Raw genomic sequence first — 26,603 nt, 5'->3', positions numbered from 1 at the left:
CCTAAACCTCCAACTGCCCAAAGCTGCGACTGAATGAAAGGGGTGAAATTGCCTTATTCTGTTCATTCCCTCTGAAGGATGTGGCACTGACCACTGTCAAGACAGGTTACTGGGCTAAATGGACCATTGGTCAGAGGCAGTATGGCTGTTTTTAATAGTGCTTCTTGAGAACATTTTGGGTTATGGCATAAACTCGAAGGGATATGCTGTTCTCCTTTCTGAGCATTACAGGATTGGCAACTTGAATAACGTTTTGCCTGCTCCTGAAGCAGCACGCAGTAGGTAGAGACAGAAGCAGGTTACAAGACTAAGGTCTAGTCTACACTAGAAAGGATTTATCAATATCAGTAAGCAAGCCCTTTTAGTGGAGACATACCTTATACTAGTCCAGTGAGCAAAATGAACTAGCCCCAAAAATGACTTATGCCTATATAACTGCATTTAGAGCAGGGTATTTGCTAGTATAGAAATCTTGCCAAAACACCCCCATATCCCTAACAGACACTGCTATACTAGTAAAAGTTGCTAGTGTAGACCTGGCTAAAGGTTATGATCTGGACTGTCACATTAGGAAAAATCCCAGATTTTTACTTTTCTCACAACAGAAAATGCACACAGTAGCTCTGTATCCATAGTAATGCTAAGCACACAGGTCAATTAGTTTTATTTATAATCTTAATTCCACAAGACACTCCAAGAATTGTGAGTCAAGTTGTTACGCTCTTGGCCTCATGCTTCTCACCATCACCAGCTACAGGCATGTAATAGAAGGTAGTGTATTTGCACAGCTATTAATCCATTAGTATAGACTTTGATTGCATTTATTCATGAATCTGAGCCAGTCACACAGTTAAGTCATTTTCTGAAATTAATGTGAAAGACAGACAGACAGTTTGTAAATGTCATTTTGTTTCCACTACAGGTTCAATCAAGACTGGAACGGATAGCAGCGGTGAAGCCCAGTAATGAAGTTTTGAGTCAGTAGCAGAGAATGACCTGAGTTTTTCATATGTACCACAGTCCTGTATACTACACAAAGCTGTTGTACACACTTTTTGTTCTATAAGAAACATCAGGACAGTTCATGTCTGATTAGAAAGTGGGCAAAAAGTAACTACTTACAAAAGCAGCATGTATATTACATTCATGGGGATGATTTTCAGAATTTAATTTTTCATCGTGTTCATGCCCATGAAGTCATGCCCTTACCAAGACTGAAAGCTCATTTTAATAATTGTTGGCATTTAATACTAGATTCTGAAGTAGGACAGAAAACAAAAACTTAACATTTCAAATACCCTGATATTCCATTAGAGGGCAGTAATACCCAATGTTACAATACATTAGAAATCTTTCTAAAGACATTACAGTTACAGTAGATGGATTGTGAAACACATGCAGTGTAAAAGGTCAGTGAAATCTTTTCTATAGAAGAATTTTTTCCTGGCTAGAGTCTCACCCTGATTTTTTTTGGTACTACAGAATTAGTTCTCTCCCACCCACCCACCCCCAAAAGGGAAAAAAAATTGCACAGAATTATTGAATTCTCTTTTTTTTACTGCCAACTTGTGAATACTCTGATTATTTTTGAGTTGGTTCTCTTGTACAGAGAGTACTTGTCACCCTAATAAAAAGTGTGGTTTAAGTCTTTGGTTTACATAAATATTTGTTCTGAAAAGCATTTAACTTTAAAAGGAGGGAGGCTACCTGAGGTTCTCTTTCATTTCTTTTACTATGACTTTGGTTATTAGGTCAGCTGCTATTTAAATGTTAACTGTCCTAAAGGAATTTCTCTAATCTTTTGAAACTAAAGAATGGAACCCAAAACTAATCTTAGTGCATATAATTAGAGGAGACAATTCTGCCTTGGTAAACTCATTTCAACCATAATAATTAAAAGTGGAATTAATAAACCATAAACCCTATTAGATTTATTCAGAGTGCCAACCCTTTTTCTTTACAAACAGTGTTACAAAAATACTCAAGACAAGTTCATATTTCCATTCATGGTACTGTTCCATTTTATATTTTCAAAAAATAGTGTTTTTGAATTAGATTATGGAGATGATTTTTTCCTGAATGTACTACATGTAATTCCAAATCCATATCCTTCCAGTGGTCAGACTGATACATGATGCAGAAGTGCTGAATGAAGGGTACTTTCAACTCAGAGAAAGTCACTAGTTTTATGCCTTCAGTTTTCTCAAGTATGTAAATAATTAGTTTTCGTAAAGACAGTTATAAAAATAAATACTTACATTATAGGTTAGCATTATCCCATTACTTTAAAATAGTAAGTTACATCCATACTGTAAGGCTTTGGGAAATTAAATGTTTTATCTTCCATCCTTTTTCTCCTTTTCTAGTACTTTATATTCATCCAGCACAGCATAACCAGTCTCTTTTGCAGTTTTCTTCACTATAGCTTTGATACCAATGTTGTCAATGTTAAATGCTGTCACACCAACATTGATTGCAGAATTCATAGCGTTGTCTGTAGCATGGCCTGCATCATCCCCATACCTTAAGAAACATCATATGTAGATATGAAAATACATTTTAAAATTTAATACAAGTGAGGTCATCTGTTCATTCACTTTTCCTGATGTGCAAACCCTTGGTACCCATGCCCACATGGTTGTAAATCTGTTTCAGAAGGGGGTCTTCACAAGACTACACCTATGGATTGTAGCAATTCACTCCTCTTGAAATCTTCACTCCCAAAGCAAGAGCTTATGCATAGCACAAAGAAAATGAAAGAACCCAGATCAAGTTTGACCAGACTTTGTTTAAATATTTATCAAAATTAAAAATTGCTAAAATTCTTATCAATTATGGCTGCTAATCTGTCACAAGGTTTATTAATTCCATAACTTTCTTTTCAAGTGTCAGAATACCAACTACTGCCCTGTTCTTTTCTCCAGGAGTTAGGTGTAAACCAGGGGTTCTCAAACGGGGTCATGAGGTTATTACATGGGGGGGTCAGCTTCCACCCCAAACCCTGCTTTGCCTCCAGCATTTATAATGGTGTTAAATATAAAAAGCAACAAATGTTTTTAATTTATAAGGGGGGGGTCACACTCAGAGGCTTGCTATGTGAAAGGGGGTCAACCAGTACAATAGTTTGAGAACCACTGGTGTAAATGGTATTGGGGGATGAAAAATCTGACTGTTCCCCTCCAGGTGTGAATAAAAGGAAGTGAGATGAATTGGAGACAGAACAATGGGAAGAGAGAGTAGTACTACTAGTTGGAAAGCCTCAGTCAGTAGTGTCCTGGTATCAGAAGATCCTGGCAAAGGGGAGGTATTAGTCCAGCAAACTCAAAGATAGGTCTCAGTCCTGGGCTGTGTTCCAGCCTCTTTACACTGTTTCTATAGCCTAAGGAGGCAGGTAAGCAACCAGATCTCCCCATTTAGGAATTTCTCCAGCAAGGTAGGGCCAGCATAACACATCCTTGTATTGGACCAGCACAGGGGAATGGCCAGAGCACTCAGCAATCCAGCTGTTCCAAGTTGCCACACAGCCCCTTGGGATGCATTGTAGCCATGCATAAATAAGAGCAGGCCAGAAATAGTCTTGGTGATCCCAGAATCCCAGCAGTGCTAAACCACTTTTGCTTCACCATCTGGGATGAGCCTCCTGCAAGACGGAGCTCAGAGATTTAAAAGAGTGGAGGTAATGTATTATGTTAGGAGAACCAAAGTCTGGGTCCTTATCTAATATGAGAAGAGCAGCCCTGTCTACTGAGGGCTGGACCAAGCACTGAAACTAAATGAGAAAAAAAAAACCCTCATATTTGTATTTAATATTCTCTGTTAATAGAGTAGCAGCCTTAATCATGATTATGGTCTAATTTGCAGATCACAGAATTAGTTGACAGCAAGAAGGAGTAAATATTTGACAGTTTGATTAGTTATTTCCTCCATTGATACACTAAATAAATTTGCCACAGCATCACTACAACAGGTAGCTGTACTGATTATGGTACATCCAATGCCAGAGTGTATAGTTAATTTAGCTTTCTTCCTAAGCCCTATATACACACAAGATTTGATAAATTGATTCTTCACCCCAGCTCAAAATCTGAATGCCTCAGAGTTTTTGTTTTTAAATGTGTCAAGATGCAGTCAGATAATAGAATGAGGGACACCGGTATAAGAACCTAAGTAGTTAGAGGCCACTTACTTCACTTGCACCCAAACAGAGCTAGTAGTTCTGCAGCTACATTCAAGTCCAGAACACTTGTAGCTTGGTGGAAACCTGACAGTGTTCCTTTAATGTCCATTATGCTGATTTTTACAGTTGTCTTATAGAAAAAGACAGTTCTGCCACCTAAACTGAAACCAGCTTTAAAAGATCTCCTGTAAGATTTTAAAACATGTTTGGATAGAGCCAAATGCAAAAGATGGGAGGAATCCTCAATTATCAAATACTGTAAGTTTTAGTTAACTGCAAAATTTAGTTACTTATTGCTTGTCACTCTTAGTGGCTGTTGATAGCTGATCTCCATGTTTCCTATTTTTATATCTAAAATAAAAACAAACATTAATATGATTTTAAATGGCAGCAGAGTACTAATACAGCTCCTCCAGCCACTTCCTATTAGAAATAATTAGGACAGTTCATTAGGCGTAAGATACCATTAGACAGCCAGGTAACAGTGATGCAGTTTTGATTAGTCAGACTGTTCTAAAATGACATATGGAACATACACACAATACAAGCCCCAATGAGACATGATTATTCCCACCTTTGGGCATGTCTGAGAAACATGCTTAATCTATAGATCTGCAAATAGCAATATCTGCTAATATTTCCAAAGCTCTTGCAGATACTTATAAACACATTTCTGTACTCTTACTTTATTCTACAGAGTGGAAAGCTTGTTTAAAAAAAAAATTGAAATGTCATTGTATCCAGGGTGTAAGACTAATGATCTTCTTTCCATGCCACCTGCAGGCATTATGCCCAGCCTACCATAAGCCTTAATGCATTTCTTGCAGCTGCCTATAAAAGACCCATCACCAACCTGCTTGCCATCTCCCCAAAATGTATTCCAAGAGTACATCCACAGCCTCCAGTCTGAAATGCAGAGAACTTGAACTTTTCACCAGTGACCTCTATTCTATATTGTTTGTCTACTCATTGTCTTACCTGCTTCTTTGTGCTCTTCTGATCCGTTTGTATTTACATGTACCACTTTGACCTGGCTGCTGCTAGATCATCTGTCACTGACTCCATTGTTACCCAAGTGCCTTTACTGAACCTCCCAGTTCTGATCATGCCTATTGTATTGGTTTTCCAGATCAACACTTGCACCCTTTCACCTTAGGTCATCATCTTTCCAACATTCCTTTTCATATCTCCCAGTTTGTAATTTTCTCATCTCTTCAGATGATCTCTACCATCATCTTTCTTCCCATCACGGTAGTACCACATGCTCCTAAATCCCCCTATCCTTTCCGCCCCCTCTTACTTGTCTCTGGCAACATCTGTATTTATGTCCACCCTAACTTTAAATGCTCTGTTCAATATCTCTACTGCTGAGGCCTATGTTTTAAGGTTTCCTTAACTCCCCTTTTATGTCCTCCTTTGCACCTACTTGTAGCTGAAACTCCTTCCTTGTACACCAGATTATCTCATCTTCATCTGAATTTTTGTTAAACTTTGGTAAACAAAAACAGTGAAGACTCAACCAGAGTTAGAAGTGACTCAAAGTTAGAAGTATTTTAGCTAGACAGGGTTGTTGGTTTTTTAAATAAAAATAATGTTGAAACACACACATTAAAATCTGAATAGGATTTCTACCTACATCTCTCAAAGTTGTACTAATTCAGACCACAGAGTTAAAAAAATAAATCCATTAGGGCAGTGTTTTTCAAATGGGTTGCGGCATGACAGGCACAGTGTTGCTCTGGTCAACACCACCAACTGGGATTTTAAAAGTCCCATTGGCGGTGCTGCCCAACTAAGGCACCGCACTGTACCCTGGAAGCGGCCAGCAGCAGGTCCGGCTTCTAGCCAGCGGGGCCACAAGGCTCCGTGCACTGGCCCCACCCTCAGAACCGGCTCTGCACTCCCATTGGCCAGCAACTGGCCAATGAGAACTGTGGGGGGAGGTGCCTGTGGGCAAGAGTCGGGTGAAGCCACTTGTGTACCTCCACCTAGGAGCAGGACCTGCTGCTAGCTGCTTCCGTGGCACAGCGCGGTCCATGGCGCCAGAATAGGCGGGAAGCCTGCCGCTGCACCACTGACGGGGAGCTGCTCAAGGTAAGTCTGAACCCCAACCCTGTGCCCCAATCCCCTGCCCTGAGACACCCCTCCCCCCAAACATGGAACCCCTCCTGCACCCCAAACCCCTCATCCCTGGCCCCACCCCAGAGCCTGCATCGCCAGCCCAGAGCCTTTACCCCCTCCCACACCCCAACCCCCCCCCACACACACAGCCTGAACCCCTCATTCCCAGCCCCACCCCACAGCCCTCACCCCTGCACCCTAACTCTTTGGCCCAGCCCTGAGCCCCTCCTACACCCCTCATCTCCAGCTCTGCTGGGTCACAAGCATTAGTTTCTTCAACTGGGTCCCCAGAAAAGTTTGAAAACCCACTGCCTTAGGGACATTTACTCAGTTACATACTGTATATACTCGTTCATTAGCCTGTCCGTTTATAAGCCGACCCCCCACCCCCACAAGATGGATAAGTAAAAATAGCAAAAAAAACCTGTATGACCCTTTCATAAGCCGACCCTATATTTCAGGGGTTGGAAAACTTTTGCTCCCAGGCCATCAGGGTAAGCTGCTGGAGGGTCGGGACGTTTTGTTTACCTGGAGCGTTCATAGGCATAGAGCCCCTCAGCTCCCAGTGGCCGCAGTTTGCTGTTCCCAGCCAATGGGGGTGCATCACTTCCCGCAGCTGGGAATGGCAAACCGCGGCCACAGGGAGCTGAGGGGCTCCGTGCCCGTGAATGCTCCAGGTAAACAAAACGACAATGTATTAGATATTCAATTCAATGATTCCATAGAGTTTAAAATCACCACATTTTGGTGTAAACCCATTTATAAGCCAACCCCCGCTTTTTGATGTGTCACTTTTTTTACCAAAAATATTCTGCTTATGAACGAGTATATACAATAATCAGATTTAGGTAGAGGGCAAGCCTGTCACTATTCACTTACAAGAAAATCATTTACTGTATACCTAGTGCAAAGAGATTTTATCCTGTATAGCAAGATTTACTATAATTTTGTAAAATCTAGAAGTTTAACAAACAGGCATATATGTTGGCCATTGTTCATACATGATCCTAGTTTATTGTAGGAGACAAACCAGTTACTAAGCTGATAAAAATGTAACTTACTTGTGCTGGACAGTGTGAACAGTCTCGGTTGAAACACTATTAGCAATGCATTTTGCTGCACTTTCCAAACCTTGCCATACTGTTGAAAACCCTATAAATATAATCAACAGTTTATTTTAAGCCAACACATTGCAAAATGAGAGAGTTATGTAGCTTGCAGCATGCATTTAGAATTCTTTTTTTTGTTACCTTGAATTCCACTTGCTGCTACAACCATGGCACCATCAAAAGTGGACTTTCCATCTTTGTCTTTCTTAAGCGACTCAGGAACCAATTTGCTCCCATGCTTCTTCACATGTGGGGCTAACTCTTTTCCAATACTGCTTGCTATTGAACACACCCCTTCAACTAACACACACACAAAAAAAATATTCAGATTGAGTCTCAAAGTTCTTGTTAAATGGAGAAAGAAAAATGTTTGGTTGAATTAGAAGTTCTATTAAAGTCTAAAAAGTTGTTGCAATTTTATTCTGTTCATGAGAAAGAGGCTTCTAAATTCATATTTAGGCACCTAAATAGAAGTGGCCTGATTTTCAGAGATGCTGAGCAGCCCCAGCTCCCATTAAAAGAGGAAGGATGATCTTGTGGTTAAGGCACTGGACTTGAAGTCAACATCTAGGTTAATTTCTTAGTTCTGTCATACGGCAGGTCTACACTTACCACTTATGTTGATATAACTTACGTTGCTCAGGGGTGTGAAAAAGCCACTTTTCCCAAGCGAGGCAAGTTACCCCGATTGAAGCACCAGTGTGGACAGTACTATGTTGGCAAGAGACGCTCTCCGATCGACATAGGCCTGGTCTACACTGGGGGGGGGGTGTCGATGTAAGATATGCAGCTTCAGCTACGGGAATACCGTAGCTGAAGTCGAAGTATTTTATTCCGACTTAACTCCCATCCTCACCATGTGGGATCGACGTCTGTGGCTCCCCCGCTACCACCGCTCGCTCCGGTGGAGTTCCAGAGTCGACGGGAGCGCGTTCGGGGATTGATATATGGTGTCTAGATGAGATGTGATATATCGATCCCCGAAAAATCGATCGTTACCCACCAATACGGCAGGTAGTCTAGAGCTGTCTCCTGTCAGCATAGAGCATCTTCACCAGACACAGTGCAGCTGTGCCGATGTAGCACTTCTAGTGTAGACTAGTCCATAAACTCAATCTGGGGCAACTTTCTGTGACTCAGTTTCCTATCTGTAAATTGGGGATAATACCGCCTTGCCTTTTTTCTGCCTTGTTTAAATAGATGTAAGCTGGTCAGGAGGGCACATACTGTCTTACTTTCACGAGCTCCTCCAGGTGACTCTATAATACCCAACTCACTGAGTCCTAGTTGTGGTTGGGCCCTATAGGCACTACCATAATAATGCAAATAATTAATAAGAGAATGAAATCAATAGGCACTGGGGCTGCTCAACACCTCTGAACACTAGGCCACTTCTATTGAAATGTCCAAGTATGAAGTTAGAGGCCTAATTTTAAGCCCCCAGATTTGAAGAAAAAAAACAAAAAACAAAAAAAAACCCCACACACTCTATACTGGTACCTCTGTGTTTTGATAATTGTAGAGGTTGAAGAGAGGAGTTCAGCTATAACCTTTAAAAACTGACATTAACAACTAAACAAATAAATAAAACCAGCTACTTTTGGCACCAAAGGTAACAGTCAGTTTTAGCCATTTAATTCAACATGGAGAGTCCAATCTAACATTTTAAAATAAATGTAAGATTGCTCTGATATATTTCATGGATTTCTGCAATATGCTTGATCTTTTGATTGGGGGAGGGGGGGAGAAGAGAGACGGACACGGGACACAAACACACACACACACACACCCACCACTTGCTTTCTAAAAGGCCAAATATGGTATGATACTTTGGGGCTAATTCTGATCTCACACTAACGATAAGCAGGACTAGCCAAGTGATCCGTAAATGAGGTCAGTTCATTAACTCATCTAGTTACTGCACTTCAGAAACCCAAGCAAACAGGGTGTGTTTACAGTCTGCACATTCAATACATTTTACAGGGGTCAGCAACCTTTCATAAGTGGTGTGCCGAGTCTTTATTTATTCACTCTAATTTAAGGTTTTGCGTGCTAGTAATACATTTTAACGTTTTTAGAAGGTCTCTTTCTATAAAGAGTAAATGAGTTTTTAAAATGTTTAAGAAGCTTTATTTAAAATTAAAATGCAGAACCCCCGGGGCCAGTGGCCAGGACCTGGGCAGAGTGAGTGCCACTGAAAAAAAATCAGCTTGCATGCCGCCTCTGGCTCACGTGCCATAGGTTGCCTACCCCTACAACACAACATCTTTTTGCAGAATTCAGATGCAGAACATCTTACCCAAAAACCGGCTGACTTTTACAGCTCCTCCAGTTGCTTGTTTTGCTACATGAAGCCCCTTTGCTACAGTTGGATTTACTTCCAACGGTTTTTCTTCTGGCTGAATGTGTTCTCGCAATTTGGAAGCTCCTTTGTGGATTGCTTTGCCAGTATATTCTGCTCCCTTGACCAAACCCCAACTCAACCAGGATGCTCCTTCAAAACAAATTAATTAACTTATGATGTGTAGTATTTACAGACTGGACTTCTGGCAGTATTTTCTCCTCCCTCCTAACATACCTAAATTACACACGTGTATTACAAATGGCAGATGTACTTCCTCAGTCTGAGGTGCTAGCACAAATGAATTTCCACAACTCTTCTTTCTGCTGCCTCCAACCACCACATTATCTCCAACTTGTCCGATTTCAGTCACACCTAGCTAACCCTCATCCAAGCCTCAATTTCATGATATAGACCCTGCTCCAGCATGGTTAAGTAAGAGACAGAGAGAGCTGAGTGTCATTAGCATTCATTAACCCTCCCACCAGCGTCACACACTGAACAGGAGGTGTGATCAGCAGGAGAGAACTCTGGGAGCACAGGAACAGTTACCCACAACTACTCTCTGCACTCTTAGAAAAAGCAGTACTGAGTCAGTCATTCAAGGGCAGCTCAGTTTGCCCCCATTAGCCCACAAGCAAGCACAGTACAAGAAATGCAGGCCTAATGTACTGGAAACAGGATTCTATAACAGACAAATTTATTCTTCTGTCACTGCATACCTGGAGGACAGAACCATTACAGAATGCTTATCTTTTCTTTAAAGATCAGATGCCTGTTTTTTCTAATATAATCATAAAGGACTAAAACAGTTTCATTTCAGTGGCTTGAATCATTCAGGGCTAGATCCACAAAGGGATTTAGGCACTTAAGTCCAACATTTAGATTCTCAGAACCTCCACTCAGATACCATCTAACCCTGTAGGGGTCTAAGTTTCTGCTGGTGGTTGGCATGCACACAGCTGTCTAAATCCTGACAGCAGGTGCCTAACTCATGGTGGGATCTCAGATTAGGTGTTCCCCACCAATCTCACCTCAGAGACAGACAGTTTTAGGGCATGCTTACTGGATCAGGCCCCACACAAAAACAGTGGAGATGGTGGTGCCCCTCTTATACTGTATATCTGAGTGGTTAGAGCACTCACTCAGGATATGGGAGACCCAGGTTAAAATCCCCACTCTGCCAGAGAGGAGCAGGGACTGTAACCCAGGTCCCCCTGCTCTCAGGTGTGTGCCCTAACCACTTGGCTATGCAGTAGTCTGGAGTGGGGTGCTCTCAGCTTCTGCAGCTGTTCCACTTTGTATAAAATAAATATTCGTTGGGTCAGAGAGAGATCGACTCTACAGCCCAGTGATTAGGGCACTCACCTGGGGAGGTGGAAGACCAGGGTTCAAGTCTCTGCTCCAGTTAGGCAGAGTGGGCACTGAACTTGGTGGGTGCTCTAACCACCTGGCTATTGGGTGTAAGGAGGGAGAGGTCATCACCTTCTCCTCTGTTTTTATGAGGAGGATGCCTAGGCCAGGTCAATCCTATGTCCAAGAGAGAATTCAAGGCTGTGAATCCTGAGTGAAGGGAGGCGCCTCCCTCTAACTCAGACTTAAGTGCCCAACTCCCTTTAATGAGCTTGACTGAGGTCATACCCCCCTCCTCCAATTTCCTATTAGCTAGTTTAGGTGGCTCCCCAACTCTGTGCTATCTATAGTGAATCCCAATTTTTAGGCATCTACCTCTCCCCATGCACTGTACAGGAAATCTAGGTGCCTTACTCAAAGCTATGGATTCAACTAGGTGGCTAGTGCCTGAAGTCGGACATTGCAACAGAGCTTAAGTAATCTTTGTGGATCTAGCTCCCCTGCCCCACAAAATGTTCATCAGCAACAATGCCTTTAAATCAAAATATAGTGTTTAAACACTACTAGCAGGACAATTATATTAAACAAATCCCTGATTCTGGTAGTACCTGACAAGATTCCATGGGCTACTTTCTCACTCCACTCAGGTAACTCTCTTTCTCTCTCGCCTCCTTCAGGCTCTGGTTGGATGCGTACAGTCTGGGCCAGGTTAATCACATCATTTGAAGCTTCCAAAGGCTAAGGGATGAAATACACATTCATGAAAACAAAGTATTTAGCAAGCTACCAAGTTATCTTATTTAGGTACTTAGATGGTCTCCATTAATCACAGTAGCTGAGATCAAGATTTTTAAAAGGTATTTAGGTGTTACTCCACTCAGTGTTATAAAGCTGAAGTGACTTAAGAGCCAAAGCCTCATTTTCAAAAGTGACAGGCTCCTACATCCTGGTGACCTTTTAAGGAGACTTAGGCATTGCAACACACAGAGCAATGTCTAGATATCTTTAAAAACTTGGGATTAAAGTTACTTATTTCTGAGATAAATTAGCAGAGAATAGATGAAAGCCTGTGTGTTGCTTTGGGACAAGGAAGAGATTCAGTGACTTTTTCACAGCAATATTTTTTTTTTTAGAAACTTTTAAAACAAAAATTGTAGACTTTTTGGTCTAATTAGAGTGGAAACTTACTTACTAACAGGAGTGTTTGGCCAATTAACAGAGCCGAGAACTCTATTTTTGGGGTTTAATGTAAGAAAAAATAGAAACACGTCCATCTTTCCATTTTATTTTTAAGAGGGAAGACAATGCTTTGCTGCTGTTCAGCATGGGAACTGCAGCCCCATCTGTTCTCTCTTTGCCCAGAGTCTCCAGCTGCAACAAACACAGCTTTGCTGGGAATTTGCTCCCTCTTCTCTTCCCCTCCCAAATTTATAAATAAAAGGAAATTTATTCATGCCATGAGCTGCTGGACCATTTACAGACTGGCACAGCCAGGAACACTACAGAGTGGTATATGATGCCGCCTTCTCTTCAGGCCAAGGGGGGCTGCTTTACCTGCCTTTATCTCTAACATTCTAAAGCCTTTGGATTAGACTGCAACGTTTGTCAATCACTCAGAGGTAGCAGTGGCAAAGACCGGACTGGCTACTATTTTTCATAAAGCAATTTTGTTGCAATTAATAGGATTAGAATCATAGAATATCAGGGTTGGAAGGGACCTCAGGAGGTCATCTAGTCCAACCTGCTTTGAGCAGGAAGAATCCCCAGACAGATTTTTGCTCTAGACCCCTAAATGGCCCCCTCAAGAATTGAACTCACAACCCTGGGTTTGGTAGGCCAATGCTCAAACCACTGAACTATCCCCATTAATATGATTTTAGTATGTAATGGACTTTACTTTGACCCTCCTGGTATTTAACTTGTACTAGTATTATTTACTGTTAAAATTAAGTAGAGTTAAAACCTCGCCTTAATTTTCTCTGCCTTCTTTAGCTAGAAGTAATCTATAGAGGTGAAGAGAAGATTGGTTAAAGTTCTGAAAGAAAAAAAGAAGATTTGTCTAGGACCAATGGAAAAGAATGGTTATAATTACCATCCCGGAACAGATATCAAATAAGGCACAAAAATACAAAACAGAATAATACTAGACAGGAGAATCTGAGGAAGTGTATTTCAATAAATATTTTCAGAAAATAAAGTAAAATGGGGGCATGGAACAGGACTGTTACAGTAGGAGAAAAGTGAACAGAGAGGAAGTCCAAAAATAGATGAGCTCTTAGTTTTTTGTTGAACAGCCAGAGATACTAAATAACACGCTACTGGAAGATGAACACTGCAACGCAGTCTGTATGATTTGCATGCAGAGACTCGCCTCCAGTATTGCCCTACTATTCTCATGTCAGTGACTTTAGTATATTAGTCACAACACCAAGAAAATGACCAATTATTGTTTGATAACAGTATAGGATCCCGTTTTTGAATGTGTACACTGTCTTGTATGTAAACAATTAAAATACCTGTTAGATAAAAATCCTTAACACATACAAACTATAAAGTAACTTATCTGGGTCCAGCTGTATCATTGACTAATCCTCCACACTAAGCTCCTTAAGTGGGTCATTATAAAGCAAAAATAGATTGTTTTTGCAATATAGAGTAAAACTCATGTCATTTTTGTTAGACATGACATATAGTTACTAATTATGTCCTCATCAGTACTGTATTTAAAAAAAAAAAAAGGGGGGGGAAGGGGAATAACAATTTAGCTTAACATTCAGAAGCCAACAAACAAGGCTCTGTAATGCTTCCCCCCACACACATACTTCATAAATGCCACTAAAAAGTTTAGATGATGATTTCTAGAATCTTTTAAAATTAGACAAGGCAGTATTAATGTTTATTTTGGATTTGATAAAACACTTTAAAATGGTCTTAACAGTTGGTTGCCAACACAGAGCAACTTTAAAGATAAATGCTCTTCTAAGAAAAGCTTCACAATTAAATCCTATTTCAGCATATTGCTCAGAATTCTTGAAATTGAAAAGCACTGTCTCCTCAATGAAAGAAATAACTTATGAGCTATCAAAGTTCTAAGTATGATCAGCCAGTCATTACAGAAAGCCAAGAAATACAACTCTTCCATGATTTTATTATAAGAGTCTCAAGTGGATTCTCTCAACAACAAACATTAGGTGACTTGGTTAGTAGAAAGAGGAAGGGAGAAAGTATTTTGCAAGGTCAGGGAGTGGGATTTACTGATCATGGACACTGATGATAAAAAATACCCCTGGCAAATACATAATATATAGTGAATACCATATATTTTTAGTATTAAATCAAGACCACCAGCTTATGAAGTACTTGAAAAAAGAAAAAAAAAGTTTTACTTTCCTAATAAATACTGAATGTTTGCAAATCAAAAATTACTGAATCCAAATATACATGTTATTCCAAGAGGAAATATCCCTTCATGAATCTGCCTACATCTCAGATCTGTCTCTTGCTGTGTTTCCCTTTTGATTTACACCAGGCTTCATGTCCCATTTGTCTCCTTCCAAACCCTTTCCCATGCATTTCTCTATGTTGCTCCCTAAGGAAGGAATGCCTTCACAATTTGCCAAGCCACCACACCTACTACTTTCGTGTCACAGAAGTAGTGACTTTCTAATTAAAAAGATGAAAAGTCAGTGTTTTGTTGCATTTTACCTTTTAAGTCATCCTCCCATGTTTTGCATGCCATTCCGTTAGACAAGTTCTTCAGAACAGGGACTGACTAACTATTTGTATGTATTGCACAGTGCTAAGCATATTGTAGGCCAGGGGTAAGCAACCTATGGCACGCGTGCCAAAGGCGGCACGTGAGCTGATTTTCAGTGGCACTCACACTGCCCAGGCCCTGGCTACCGGTCTGGGGGGGGGGGGGGGCTCTGCATTTTAATTTAATTTTAAATGAAGCTTCTTAAAACATTTTAAAAACCTTATTCACTTTACTATATAACTAAACTATTGTTGTATGTAAAGACTTATAGAAAGAAACCTGCTAAAAATGTTAAAATGTATGACCGGCACATGAAACCTTAAATCAGAGTGACTAAATGAAGACTCGGCACACCACTGCTGAAAGGTTGCCGACCCCTGTTGTAGGCACTAAATATACATTACTCTCCAGAGCAAAAAACAACAATTTGGTAACATATTTTGAGTTTACAGACATCTGGCAGCTGGTTCTACCAAAATTAGAACCTTTATAGAAATACTTGTTAGAAGGCTGACAATTTTGAGAAAAATTAAACTACAGTAAATGGGGTTCTACATAGAACACATTATAATTGAGGGAATCTATTTCCTCTTTCTTAACTGTGATATTTTTAATAAGTTATGTCATATTTCTTTAAAATTCCTAAAATATTTCCCCACTCATCCTCTTCTCCAGAGGTCCTTTGAATCCAAGCAGGCTGACTCACTGTCAGCACTAAACAAGTAATAATCCACAGCAGAACCTTGGGAATTTCCCCCGCTCATTGTTGCCAGCATCCTTCTAGCAAATATTGTTGAGCTGGTGCTCAATGCTATCATGTAATCACAAGCATACTGATTACAGAATGGGGTTGGGATGTTTTCTTAACTAGAAGCAACTCCCTCCCAAGGGGTAAACTCTGCAGCATTTCAAAACCCTTTTAGATTAAGGGACGAGACCAGAACCAGAATTCACCTTTGCATTTCCTTTGTTGCAGAGCACTCCACCACCACAGGCTACCATAGAAGCCAATTTGAGAGTTTTAAACACTATAAAGTTACACTTGTTACTCAATGACAATTTGCATCTTTTATCATTGGTTTAAAATCACTGCCCTAGAATTTACCTGGACTCTGAGGTCAGACATCTGTTTTAACATATCCTCATAATGTTCTCTGTCAGCTGCTGCAAGTTCTGAAGATAATCCTACTCCCTCATGGGATCTTGGCACCTGTATCATCATATCAGGGCAAATTAATAGATTCATGGAATTTTAAGGCCATTAAAGGACCACTATGAACATCTAGTCTGAACTGCTGCATAACACAGACCAGAGAATTTCATCAAGTAATTCCTGTACTGGAGGAAGTTATTTTTCCCTGCTAAGTAATGCCTCAATCCTGCAATGCCTTGTATACAGGATCCTGCGCCAACATAGTGCTGCACTGAGGTTAACAGGATTTTACATTGGCCAAAGGGGGCTCCCTGGACATAACACTGCAGGACTGGGTCCTTCATGAACACTACTGAGTTTGAGTTTTGGCGGTAAAAGAAGAAGAGCATATCTTTTAGAAAGGCAACCAGTCTTGATTTACAGCCTTTAAGTGATGATGGATTTACCAATGCTTAATTACCCTCACTGCTAAAAATCATCTTATTTCAAATTAGAATTTTTCTAACTTCAAGCCACTGGATCTTGTTATTCTTTTGTCTGCTAAATTAAAAAAGGAGTCCTCTAATATCTTTTCCCTGTGTAGGTGCTTATAGACTGGTCAAGTGACCTCTTAACCTTCTCTGCAGTAAGCTAAGTAGATTCAGCTCTTTAGAACTCTTCTGTTCAAGCATGCTTTCCAGGTCTAATCATTTTTGAAGTTCTACTCGAACTGGACACAGTAGTCAAGCAATGGTCTCACCACTGCTAGATAATAGTGCCCTTCTACTCAATATTTCCCTGGAGACTCATATTAGCCTTTTTTGGGAACTCACTGCTTTCCATGATCTAGTCCCCCCCATCCTTAAATACTGCCTCCAATAATTTTTTCTAAACGTATTACCTTTGTATGTGGCTGTATTAAAATGCATATTACTCTGCCCAGCTTACCAAGTGATCCAGATCACTCTTATGTAAGACCCCAAAGTTATGCCTGTTATGCAGTTACAATTTGTTGCATCTTTTATCCTTGGTTTAAAACTATTGCCCTAGAATTTACCTGGACTCTGAGGTCAGACATCTGTTTTAACAGATCTTCAAAAAGCTCTCTGTCAGCTGCTGGGAGTTCTGAAGATAGCACTACTCCCACGTGGGATCCTGGCACCTGCGACATCAAATCTGGGAACATGTAGACTCCAGTATTACAGCACAGAACAGGAGACTGGTTGCACATAAGAGGATACAGCCAATCACAAACCTGAAAATGACAAATACATTTATTTGTATAAATTAAAGAATCATGCTCTTTCAATATGCCAAAAGTAAGGTCAGTTGAAGGGTAAAGTATCTGTACAGATTAGCATCACAGATTCGAAGGTTGCCATGTCATTTTATTAAAAAAAAAAAGCCTCAAATGATCCTGAAAAGTGTATTGTTGGGATACATCAGTCCCAATAGACTGCCACCAAAGTTAAATAAGGAACAAATAAAATTCACTTTCACAGGGCTATCATACAGCATATCAGCCTTTTACTGAGACCCAGGAAACCCAGCTTCAGCAGTAGAGGGAGCCTAATGCCAAACAGGTGCTAGATTTACAGTCCATATGCCATTCTGCTCCACTCAGAGCAGGTTTACATGGCACAGTGTAAAGAATGGGCATGGCTGCCAATGAGCTATCTAGAGCTTCTAGTGCTGCTAACACTTGTGGAGCTGAACCAGTGGTGGGAATACGTCCCCCTTGTAGGCAAGGATAAGAAGATCCAAACAAACAAGCTCTCAAAAAGAAGAGACTGAAGTTGGAAACCAGGCTGGAAAAACAGTACTAAATGTACACAAGGAAACAATGCTGCACTGGCAAGAAGATGGACTAGATAACCTAAAAAGTCTGTTCCATCCCTAGTTTACATAAGTAGGTTGGACATACACCACAGATTCAGAACTGTGGTTATCCAAGTAAACCATACTGGCATGGTCAGCTAGAAAGTTAAGTATTTAAGTCCATTTTAAACTGACCCTTTATACACAGATTCAGTTAATGGCAATATATCATTCAATAGGTCAAATTTATCTGAGGAAAGAGAAAACGAGTTCTATAAAATCAAAAAAGTGTTAAAAGCCAACCCACTCCAAAAAAGCAATCCATTGAAACACCTGGTGTTCTGGAACTCTCAGACAAAAGAGCTATTTCTTCACAGACACAACAGCATGTTTTAGTGGCATCTATGCATACAATAAATGTACAGAGAACTACTCCTTCACTAGCTACAGGTTCTTTCAAAGTAACACAAGAGAAGCAGGTTTTGGCTCAGAAGTGCAGGAGCCCAAATGGCTCAGATTACAAAGTTCTAGCACGTATGCAAAAAATGGTAACAGACACAATGTATTCTAAAGTTAGACACCACACCAACTGTTACCTGAAGAAATGCAGGGGGACGATTCTGGGCCATTGCACCATCAGTGTCCAAGAACTTCACAATGCGCAGGTATCCAGGATACGAAGGAGCACTAACCTGCCCATCAGGACTCACAAAGAATATCTGTACTCCTTGGGGAATCAGGATCAGTTCATCTGCATCTACTCCTAGACTTTCAAGGGGAGGTGGCTGAGTACATTTTGTGTAGTAGTCCTCTCCAACTGATGAAAACTCCCCAGAGTCTGTACCGTAAGATACGGTATAGTGTCCATCAGTAGCTTGAGGGGTATACACAGGAGGAGCTTCATGTGGTAGAGAGTGAGCTGTTGGAGATGAAGGACTCATAGCTGGAAGTTGCTCTTTGCTTGTAGTTGCAACATTTTCATTTGCTGCAGGAGGCCCAGATGGTAGAATCAGAGAATAAGGTGCAGGGGGCCTTCCTGGCTTTTCATTAGTGGGAATCACTGGGTATAACTTGGGCACCTCTAGAGGCACATTCATTGAGATGGCATTAGTTTGCCTAGCAGGGGTATTTTGTTCTAGAATATTCAGCCGAGTTCTAACATTTTGTAAAGTCTCTTGCATCTTTTGCTGCATTTGTCTGGCAGAGTCCCACTGGGATCCTGTACATTCAGGACCTTGTGATGGAATGCTAACTCCTCTAAGCAAGTGGTCAAGTCCTTGCTTATAGTAGTTCCTTGCTTCTTCCTTTTGACCCAATTCATCTGTACTCAGTCCTTTATTGACAAAGATAAAGGCTTTCTTGAACTCTTCTTTAATAGCTTTAATGTTTGCATCTTCTAGAATAGCAGGATCCTGTTCTTGTTCCATGACTGCAAATTGGAACACAGTGTTAACATGACTAAGTGTAGGCATAACTTCCTGATCCTTATAGGCATCCAGTAAGAACTGTTTGCAGTCAATTAAAAGACACTTCCTATAAAATAAAGCTTGTTTTGTTCAAACCAGTATAATAAATTTTACAGAGCACTATAAATCGTCTTAGCTCCAAAGTATCTATCTGCATGGTGCAGGGTCTGATCTGTTCTATTAACATTTCTGGTTAACCTTTGGATTAGAAAAGAAGATTCCAACTCATTGAGGACTCTCACCCTGTATTAATCAGATCTGACTAATCCCAAATGAGGAGCTTATACCACAGAGGTGTTTAGTTATTAAAGAGAGAAAAGCTGTGGAAAGGGTTTATGTTCCAGAATATTTTATAATGACAGAAGTGTATTTCCAATGGATATATATGCACAGACCCTCCATTACTAAAAATTTATGATGGTTCCCTACCTTAATTTATGTCAACTCAGCACTTCTTGGTAAGTGCAGAAAGATACAAAAACAAAGACTTGCAACTCAAAACAGAATGCAACACTATATTTTGAATAGCCGCAATGTATGTTTTCTAAAACTAGTTTCATTTCTCTTGCTGATAGTATTTGTCAGTATACTAAACCTATTTTATAAGAAGTTTTTATGTGTCCAATTCTGATATAACATTCTGAACAAGATCAATTTGTTCATTTTGTACTTCACATTAAAATGTTTTTGTTTATACTGTAACTAGATGCTCAGTTTTTACACTAATCAACTGTTTAAGTTAGTTAATGTGTGACCTTGCAAGGTGCTGTGCACCTTCATCATCCAGGGAACTCAAAGATTTGGAGGGTCCTGCTGGGTTTCAGTTCCTGCTATTGTAAATAGTCTATATCAATTATTACTGGTCTAAAAATTAAGCACTAGGAGAGAGCACAGACTCCTGATACTACATTTGGATGTCTTAAAAAGCCTTAACAGCAGCAACAAGCCGGATATGTTTAATTAAATATTTGGATTTTTACTTAAAAATCTATTTTATGTTAAGTATTTATTTTAAAAACAAATGTATTTAAAATTAAATTTGAATTGATAGCAACTTACGTGAAGGCCTACACTCACTCTACTTTATTAAATATTTCAAAGACATAAAAAATGATGAGCTGAATTAATGAGTCCTCATAAAGTTTAATGAGTTAAAGACTATTTTTAAATGTTATGGGGAAGAATATTTAACTTTTGAGGTCAAGCTTTATAAATATGGCACTAAGAGTCATTTATTTCATTTTCATTCTTTATAATGGAGGAAAAATTGGTGTTTACCTTTTTCCAAATGGCAGTCTTTCAGTTTCTGTTGTGCTTTTGGGTTAATTACTTTTATTTTCAGTTTTGCAGACTATTCAGTCATCTAGCATTCTTCAGAGTGTAGCCTCTCCTGTAAATTTCAACAATTAGAGATTAAATGAAGCTACCAGATTTTTCCCAACCAATAAAAATACTTCAAAATGCTGTTTGTGCTTTTTAAATTGAATTCCATTTTCCATCCAAATTCAGCTGGACACAAGTCACGAATAAAAAGTTTGTTATCTAGTAAATAAGAAATACAAGATGCACCATTTTAATATAATGAAAAAAATAACAGAAATAAGAATCTAAATTAAGCTATGTAATTGCTTAAATAAATGTATATAGTTGTAATTTATCCTCCTGGTTAGCAAAAAAGTACCACATCTAGCATCCAGGCTACAGTTAGTTTGAATAATCAAATCAATATGTTTTAATGGTTATATCAACCAGTGACAATGAACTTTTCTTTGGAAAAATAATTTAAAATACAAATGGGAAACAATTAGAGTGACCAGACATCGACTGTCCCAATTTTGAGGAGTTTGTCCCACGTCCCGACCAGAGCATGGTCGGGATGCTATTTGTCCTGATATTTTGTTTCCTGGTCTTTGGCGGCAATTCAGCAGAGAGCCCTTCAGTCGCGGACGGTCTCCGGCGGTATTTTGGCAGCGGGTAATAAACCTTGCCGTCAAAGACAGAAGCACCCACCGCCAAAATACCGCCGAAGACCGTCCGCGACTGAAGGGCTCTCCGCCGAATTGCTGCCGAACTCCCGGATGGGTGAGTGGTTTTAAATTAAACAAAACCCATACACATGCCCTCCCTGCGGTGGTCCCGATATTTCCCCCTTAACATCTGATCACCCTGGAAACAATTATAATCATTTAAATAAAATGTTTTCTGCTTGCTGATTTAAATCCACCATGAGTGAAGGGAGAGGGAACAGATCAGGAGACTGGCAGAAGGGGGACAACAAAGGAAATGAATGGGAGGATGGAATGGAGGGAGAGAAATTGCACACAAGGATGTTTGGTTTCCTTTAGGTCAAAATTTAAAAATTTGTTTTAAATTTGTAGTGACTGTGCCTCTGATTTTACAATGAGACCCATTCTGAGGTCAGTGGGGTTCCATGTGAGAATGACTGAGTGGATTCACATGCAGGGCCACAGCCTGTTATGAGATTTTTTGTGTATCTTTCAGTTTTCACTTTTCTCTTTTATGCTAATGATTTTTAACTGAGAAAAGGCATAAAATATAATCCCGAAGCAGTAGTTAAACTGAAATTAAAAAAAAATTGGATTATATTATTCATTATCAGCTCCCTAACTTGTCTATATGAGTACAGCACTAGCACCAGAACACTACTGCTACTGCTGCCCCTTTATTGCAAAGAGATCTGCAAGAAAAACTGCAATGTCAGCACAAGCAGTTTACACAGCAGCTGATGCACATACTTGTGCAGCAACAGGGCTGCAACAGCAGGCTCAGTGATTCCAACTAGTGCCACACACTGTGATACTAGTTAGAAATGTTTTATTCATGGTGTTAATGTGAATAGCCAATTGATTTTATATTTTGAATCTATTGTTGGCAGCAGTGCATTCTCTGGTGTGCAGCCACACAATATGGAACTGGGGGCACCAGAGGCTCAGTGGAAAGCCATTCTGCTGGACACCTTCTGAAGCCATTTTAGGTAGTTTGAGGAGGGAGAAATTCAGAGATTAGACAAACAAAATGAAGACTTGCTAGAAATATCATGATAAGTCCAAAGGATACAATTTAGTGTACATATACACTGTCTGTCTATCTCAGGAAGTCTGCATCTTACTGTGTGCTTAAAATCATTTAAAAACCATCCCCAATATGATACCTCAATCTAGTAGGTGGGTCTAGTAAACAGTTTGGATTTTAAACTTTAAACTAAGCATGAACTAAAAATCATTTTGAGGAATGGGATCCAATTTCCTTAGGATGACTATTTCATTTTCACTTTGCTGACAAGGGAGTTAAGTTTTTGTAAGAAGATGGTTAATTTGGGCCAGAGATTTATTCATGAAGATATATGGAAAAGCTTCCATGGAAGGAAATACTGAAAAGATTGGGCCTGTTTAAAGAGGAAAATGAGTAAATGGGGATATGATAGAGATATTTAAAATAATTAGTATTATAGAGAAGGTAAAAATCAGGTGCTTCTGTTTACTCTCTCATAATATAAGAAACATTCAATGAAATTGGAAGGCAGCTAACTTAAGGAATAACCTGCTCATATGAGGCCAGGTCTGACTATCTATCACACATACTTATCACCACAGTATCTGAGCACCCCACAATCTTTAATATATTTATTCTCACAACACCGTTGTGATGTAGGAAAATGCTATTATCTTCGTTTTACAGATGGGGAAAATGAACCACAAAGAAATTAAGTGACTTGACCAAGGTCACACCAAAAGTCTGTGGTGGAGCACGGAATTGAATCTAGGGGATCTCCCTAGATCCTAACCTAGTACCCAACAACTGTTACACAACCTCCCTGGAGCAACAAACTTAAAACTGATAATAAAAAAATATTTTTAAGCAGTGCACAATTAATACATGGAGTTAATTATCAGAAGATATCCCTGTTAAACATTATTCCAACTATATATACAAAATGATGGGGTCTAAATTTGCTGTTACCACTCAAGAAAGAGATCCTGGAGTCACTGTGGATAGTTCTCTGAAAACATCTGCTCAGAGTGCAATGGTAGTCAAAAAAAAGCTAACACAATGTTAGAAAACATTAGGAAAGGGACAGATAAGACAGAAAAATATCACGCCACTATATAAATCCATAGTACACCCACACCTTGAATATTGCACGTAATTCTGGTTGCCCTACCTCAAAAAAATATTAGAATTAGAAAGCAGGTTTAAAACAAACATATGGAAGAACTTCTTCACACAATGCACAATCAATCTGTGGAATTCATTGCTAGTGGTGGTTATGAAGGCCAAAAGACTAACTGAATTCAAAAAAAGAATTAGGTAAATTCATTAATGGCTATTAGCCAAGATGGTCAGGGACACAAACCCATACTGTGGGTGCCCCTACACGTCTGACTACCAGAAGTTGGGTCTGGACAATAGGGGATGGATTACTTGATAATTTCCCTGTTCTGTTCATTCCTGCTGAATCGTCTGACACAGTAGAGTCATTCTTTATGTTATCTTTGAAGCCAAGAGGTTAGTAAGATTCAAAAAAGTTTTAGTCCATTCTGTAATGGAATATCCAGTTTTACATTAGACAGGCCATTAGACACAATTACATTAGGCAGACAGTTAATAAGGGATTTAAACCCTCGTGTTCCAAGGTATAAACTGATCACTAACTCACAGGGGCAAGGAAGAAACTTTTCCTATGAGCAGGTTAAACTTTAACTGTCCATTGTAGGATTTCTTTCATCTTCCTCTGAAGCTTCTAAGACTAGACACTGTCAGGGACTGGACAAGATGGACCACTGGACTGACTGGATATGGTAATTCTTATGATCATATAAATACAAACTTTAAGGCTTCCAATACAATTGACATCTAACAGTTTACAAGGTGGCTCATGCTTAAATAATTTCCTTACACCACCTCCCTCCCAACCCCCACATTCCACCCAAGCAGCATGATGACTAATACACCCCTTGGGTCCTACTACTCCTGTTCTCCAGGCTTTTCCCCATACTGTCCCATTACCTGGAATTCTCTCCTGACCCAGGGGGCCATAGCTCCACCCTTTCCTCCCAATTCCTCCTCAAAACATACTATTTCTAGGAGGCTTTTAAATCCCAGTCCATCGCCATTTGATATTTCCTTAAAAAAAAGGGGGGGGGGGGGATTAAAGCCATAGAACCAATAACGACATGACTCACTTGACTTCATCTGCACTGCCTTTAGTAGGTCTGACACCCCAATTACCTACAAGTTGGGTAATTACAAAGTAAACTGAGCCCGATATAAAAAATTGCCATCAGATTTGGCTATCATCATGGAAAGAAGTTACAGAACAAACATCATTAATCTTCTCTCTTTTATTAGCAGCAAGTCTGACAGATAGATATGAACTACTCCCACTCCAAACTGCAAAGCACAGTTCTTAAAAAAAAAAAAAATTCAAAAACCAAACTATTCTGAGAAGCGCTTTCATTCTAGATAACTAAAATGAGCTACAGCTTCATAGGTAAACTTACTGTGTTTCAGTGAAATACTCTATTCATTCAGTGTCAGTCTGATAGCCCTGAAAAACATATTTAACACAGCTGGTACAGACCTTAGATTTTCAATCATCTCTATGGGTCAATGCAATTCAGTACTAATATACTCCCAACACCTACATGAGGTAGATCAATTTTACTATTCCCATTATTACTAAAGCAGAAGTGTATACAGTCAAGTTTTCAGAAGTGTTCACTAATTTTGGGGTACCCAGCTTTGGATAACTTGGCTTTCTGCATTGCCGAGGCATCACAACTCCCGTGGGAACGCTTAGGAGAAAAGTCTGGCAAAGTCACTTAAGCCAAAACAAGGGATCAGTATTAGAGGGGAATTTAAGACCTGTGCTGTGTAAGTAAAACTACAAGATTATTTTTCTAAACGATTGTTTCATTATTCTGGTATAAATTTCCAAATCATACAGGTACTTTTAAACATGTCAGTTGTATCTGCAGACCTTTTGGGAATGGGTGAAAAAGCTAAAAAATGAACCTGTGTTACACAAACAGAAACTGTACAACTTCAAAGTTACTTTAAATTTTCCTGTACTCTGGGGTTTTTTTTTTAATATATAATTGGTTTTATTAACTTTTTGTTCTGTGTTTCAAGTCAATAAAAATGTTGGCAAGGTCAGTTAATAAAGTGACTTGCAGATTTGTTTTGTGATGCGTGGGGTCAGGTACCAGTTGGTTGTCCTGATGTTTATAAAATAGGTGACCACCGCCACAAGTCTCTGGGTGGGTGTGCCTACCACTTCCAATGTTAATCCGTGTGTACTGGGGCTGGCAGTGGAGGGGTGACAAGTCAGCAGGAGGGAGCTGGTCCGTGACCCCAATGGCACCTAGGGGCTCCCAACTCCCGCCTCACAAATGTGGGGGGAGTAACCTCCAGCTCCACTGGGGTCTCAGCTAGAAACCGCCTCCCATAAACAAATGCAGGGTCTGCCCAGGGAGGAGACCCCACAACTGACAGAGAACGACGGGGGGGGGGGGGAAGAGGGAAGAAACTGACGCCGCACCAGCCCCACAACACCAGGGAGTCTCCCCAGCCCAGCCAGGCACACAGGCCCCTTCCCCCGCTCCCCACCCGCAGGCGGGCTCGCCCCTTGCCCCGCCCGAACCCGGCACTCACACGGAACCGGAGCCGCCCGCCGGCAACCTGCCCCCTCTGCGCCACTATCGCAGCGATCCCAGCTGCCCTGAGAACCACGTGACCGCCTGTCAGCTGTTCCCGTCCCTCACGCGGAGGCTTTTGGGCGCTGAGCAGGGCGCGCCCTCTGCACGCGCTGCGCTCCCCCCCCGCCCCCCAGCCCGGCGCGAGGCTGCGCCGCCGCGGCGCGGGCCCGGGCTGTCACGAGTGTGGTCGCCATCGGGGTGTGGCAGGCGAGCCCGGGCTGCCGCGTGCATGTGGTATCATCTGGCATGACGTCACACTGCTTTGTGACATCACTGCCTCACAACCGCAGGGCATGGTGTTGCCGCTGCAGTGACATCACAGGACAATCGGATGTCGTCACAACAGGAGACGACAGCGTTGTGTGGTGTCAGAGCCGTGTGGCACTGAAACGCTATTGCAGGTTCTGTTGAAAGGCTGGGAGGGATTGTTGGGGTTCACATGTTGAATCTGTGCAAGGATGGAAGTGATACACAAGAGCGTATCCTTGTTTGTGGTTATGTCTGATACTTCACACCTCCCCATTTGTGTTTTGTGATCGTGAAACTTCCCATGAAATTTTCTGTGCTAGGTAACTAAGCAGTTATCAACTTCAGTGAGTTTCGTTCAAAG

General features: G+C 40.6%; 1 protein-coding gene across 6 annotated transcripts; it reads right to left on the bottom strand.

Annotated features, from left to right (window-relative positions):
- Positions 1-628: 628 nt before the first annotated feature.
- On the bottom strand, positions 629-26,185 carry SPART (spartin). Of its 6 annotated transcripts, none has more exons than XR_006579138.1 (11): positions 25,950-26,183; positions 20,553-20,664; positions 18,405-19,237; positions 17,048-17,245; positions 15,964-16,068; positions 11,710-11,839; positions 9,707-9,901; positions 7,549-7,707; positions 7,360-7,450; positions 2,259-2,523; positions 629-862 (listed from the first exon to the last, which is right to left on the bottom strand). XR_006579138.1 is itself a non-coding variant. In XM_045015727.1 (11 exons), exons 3-10 carry the CDS (start codon positions 19,233-19,235, stop codon positions 4,468-4,470), a joined length of 1,770 nt encoding a protein of 589 aa, XP_044871662.1. In that variant the 5' UTR covers positions 19,236-19,237; positions 20,553-20,664; positions 25,950-26,183; the 3' UTR covers positions 2,388-2,523. The 6 variants fall into 6 exon arrangements, 5 of the variants coding, with proteins under 5 accessions (XP_044871646.1, XP_044871667.1, XP_044871654.1 ...); XM_045015727.1 differs by lacking the exon at positions 629-862 and adding an exon at positions 4,468-4,528 and having other exon boundaries at positions 2,388-2,523; XM_045015711.1 differs by having other exon boundaries at positions 629-2,523; positions 25,952-26,183.
- Positions 26,186-26,603: the final 418 nt, after the last annotated feature.

The sequence above is a fragment of the Mauremys mutica genome, chromosome 1 (genome assembly GCF_020497125.1).
Source record: "Mauremys mutica isolate MM-2020 ecotype Southern chromosome 1, ASM2049712v1, whole genome shotgun sequence".
In the NCBI taxonomy this organism is placed as follows: domain Eukaryota; kingdom Metazoa; phylum Chordata; order Testudines; family Geoemydidae; genus Mauremys; species Mauremys mutica.
This window is presented reverse-complemented; position numbering and strand designations above follow the sequence as displayed.

Bases quoted from the DNA above. Each gene is read 5' to 3' on its own strand.
- SPART (XM_045015711.1), bottom strand. From the start codon at position 19,235: ATGGAACAAGAACAGGATCCTGCTATTCTAGAAGATGCAAACATTAAA. The intron at 16,069-17,047 runs GTAAATTCTAGG...ATGATGATACAG, and splicing joins TGTCTGACCTCAGAGTCCAG to GTGCCAAGATCCCATGAGGG. The intron at 2,524-7,359 runs GTAAGTTACATT...ATGTTTCTTAAG, and splicing joins GTTCACACTGTCCAGCACAA to GTATGGGGATGATGCAGGCC.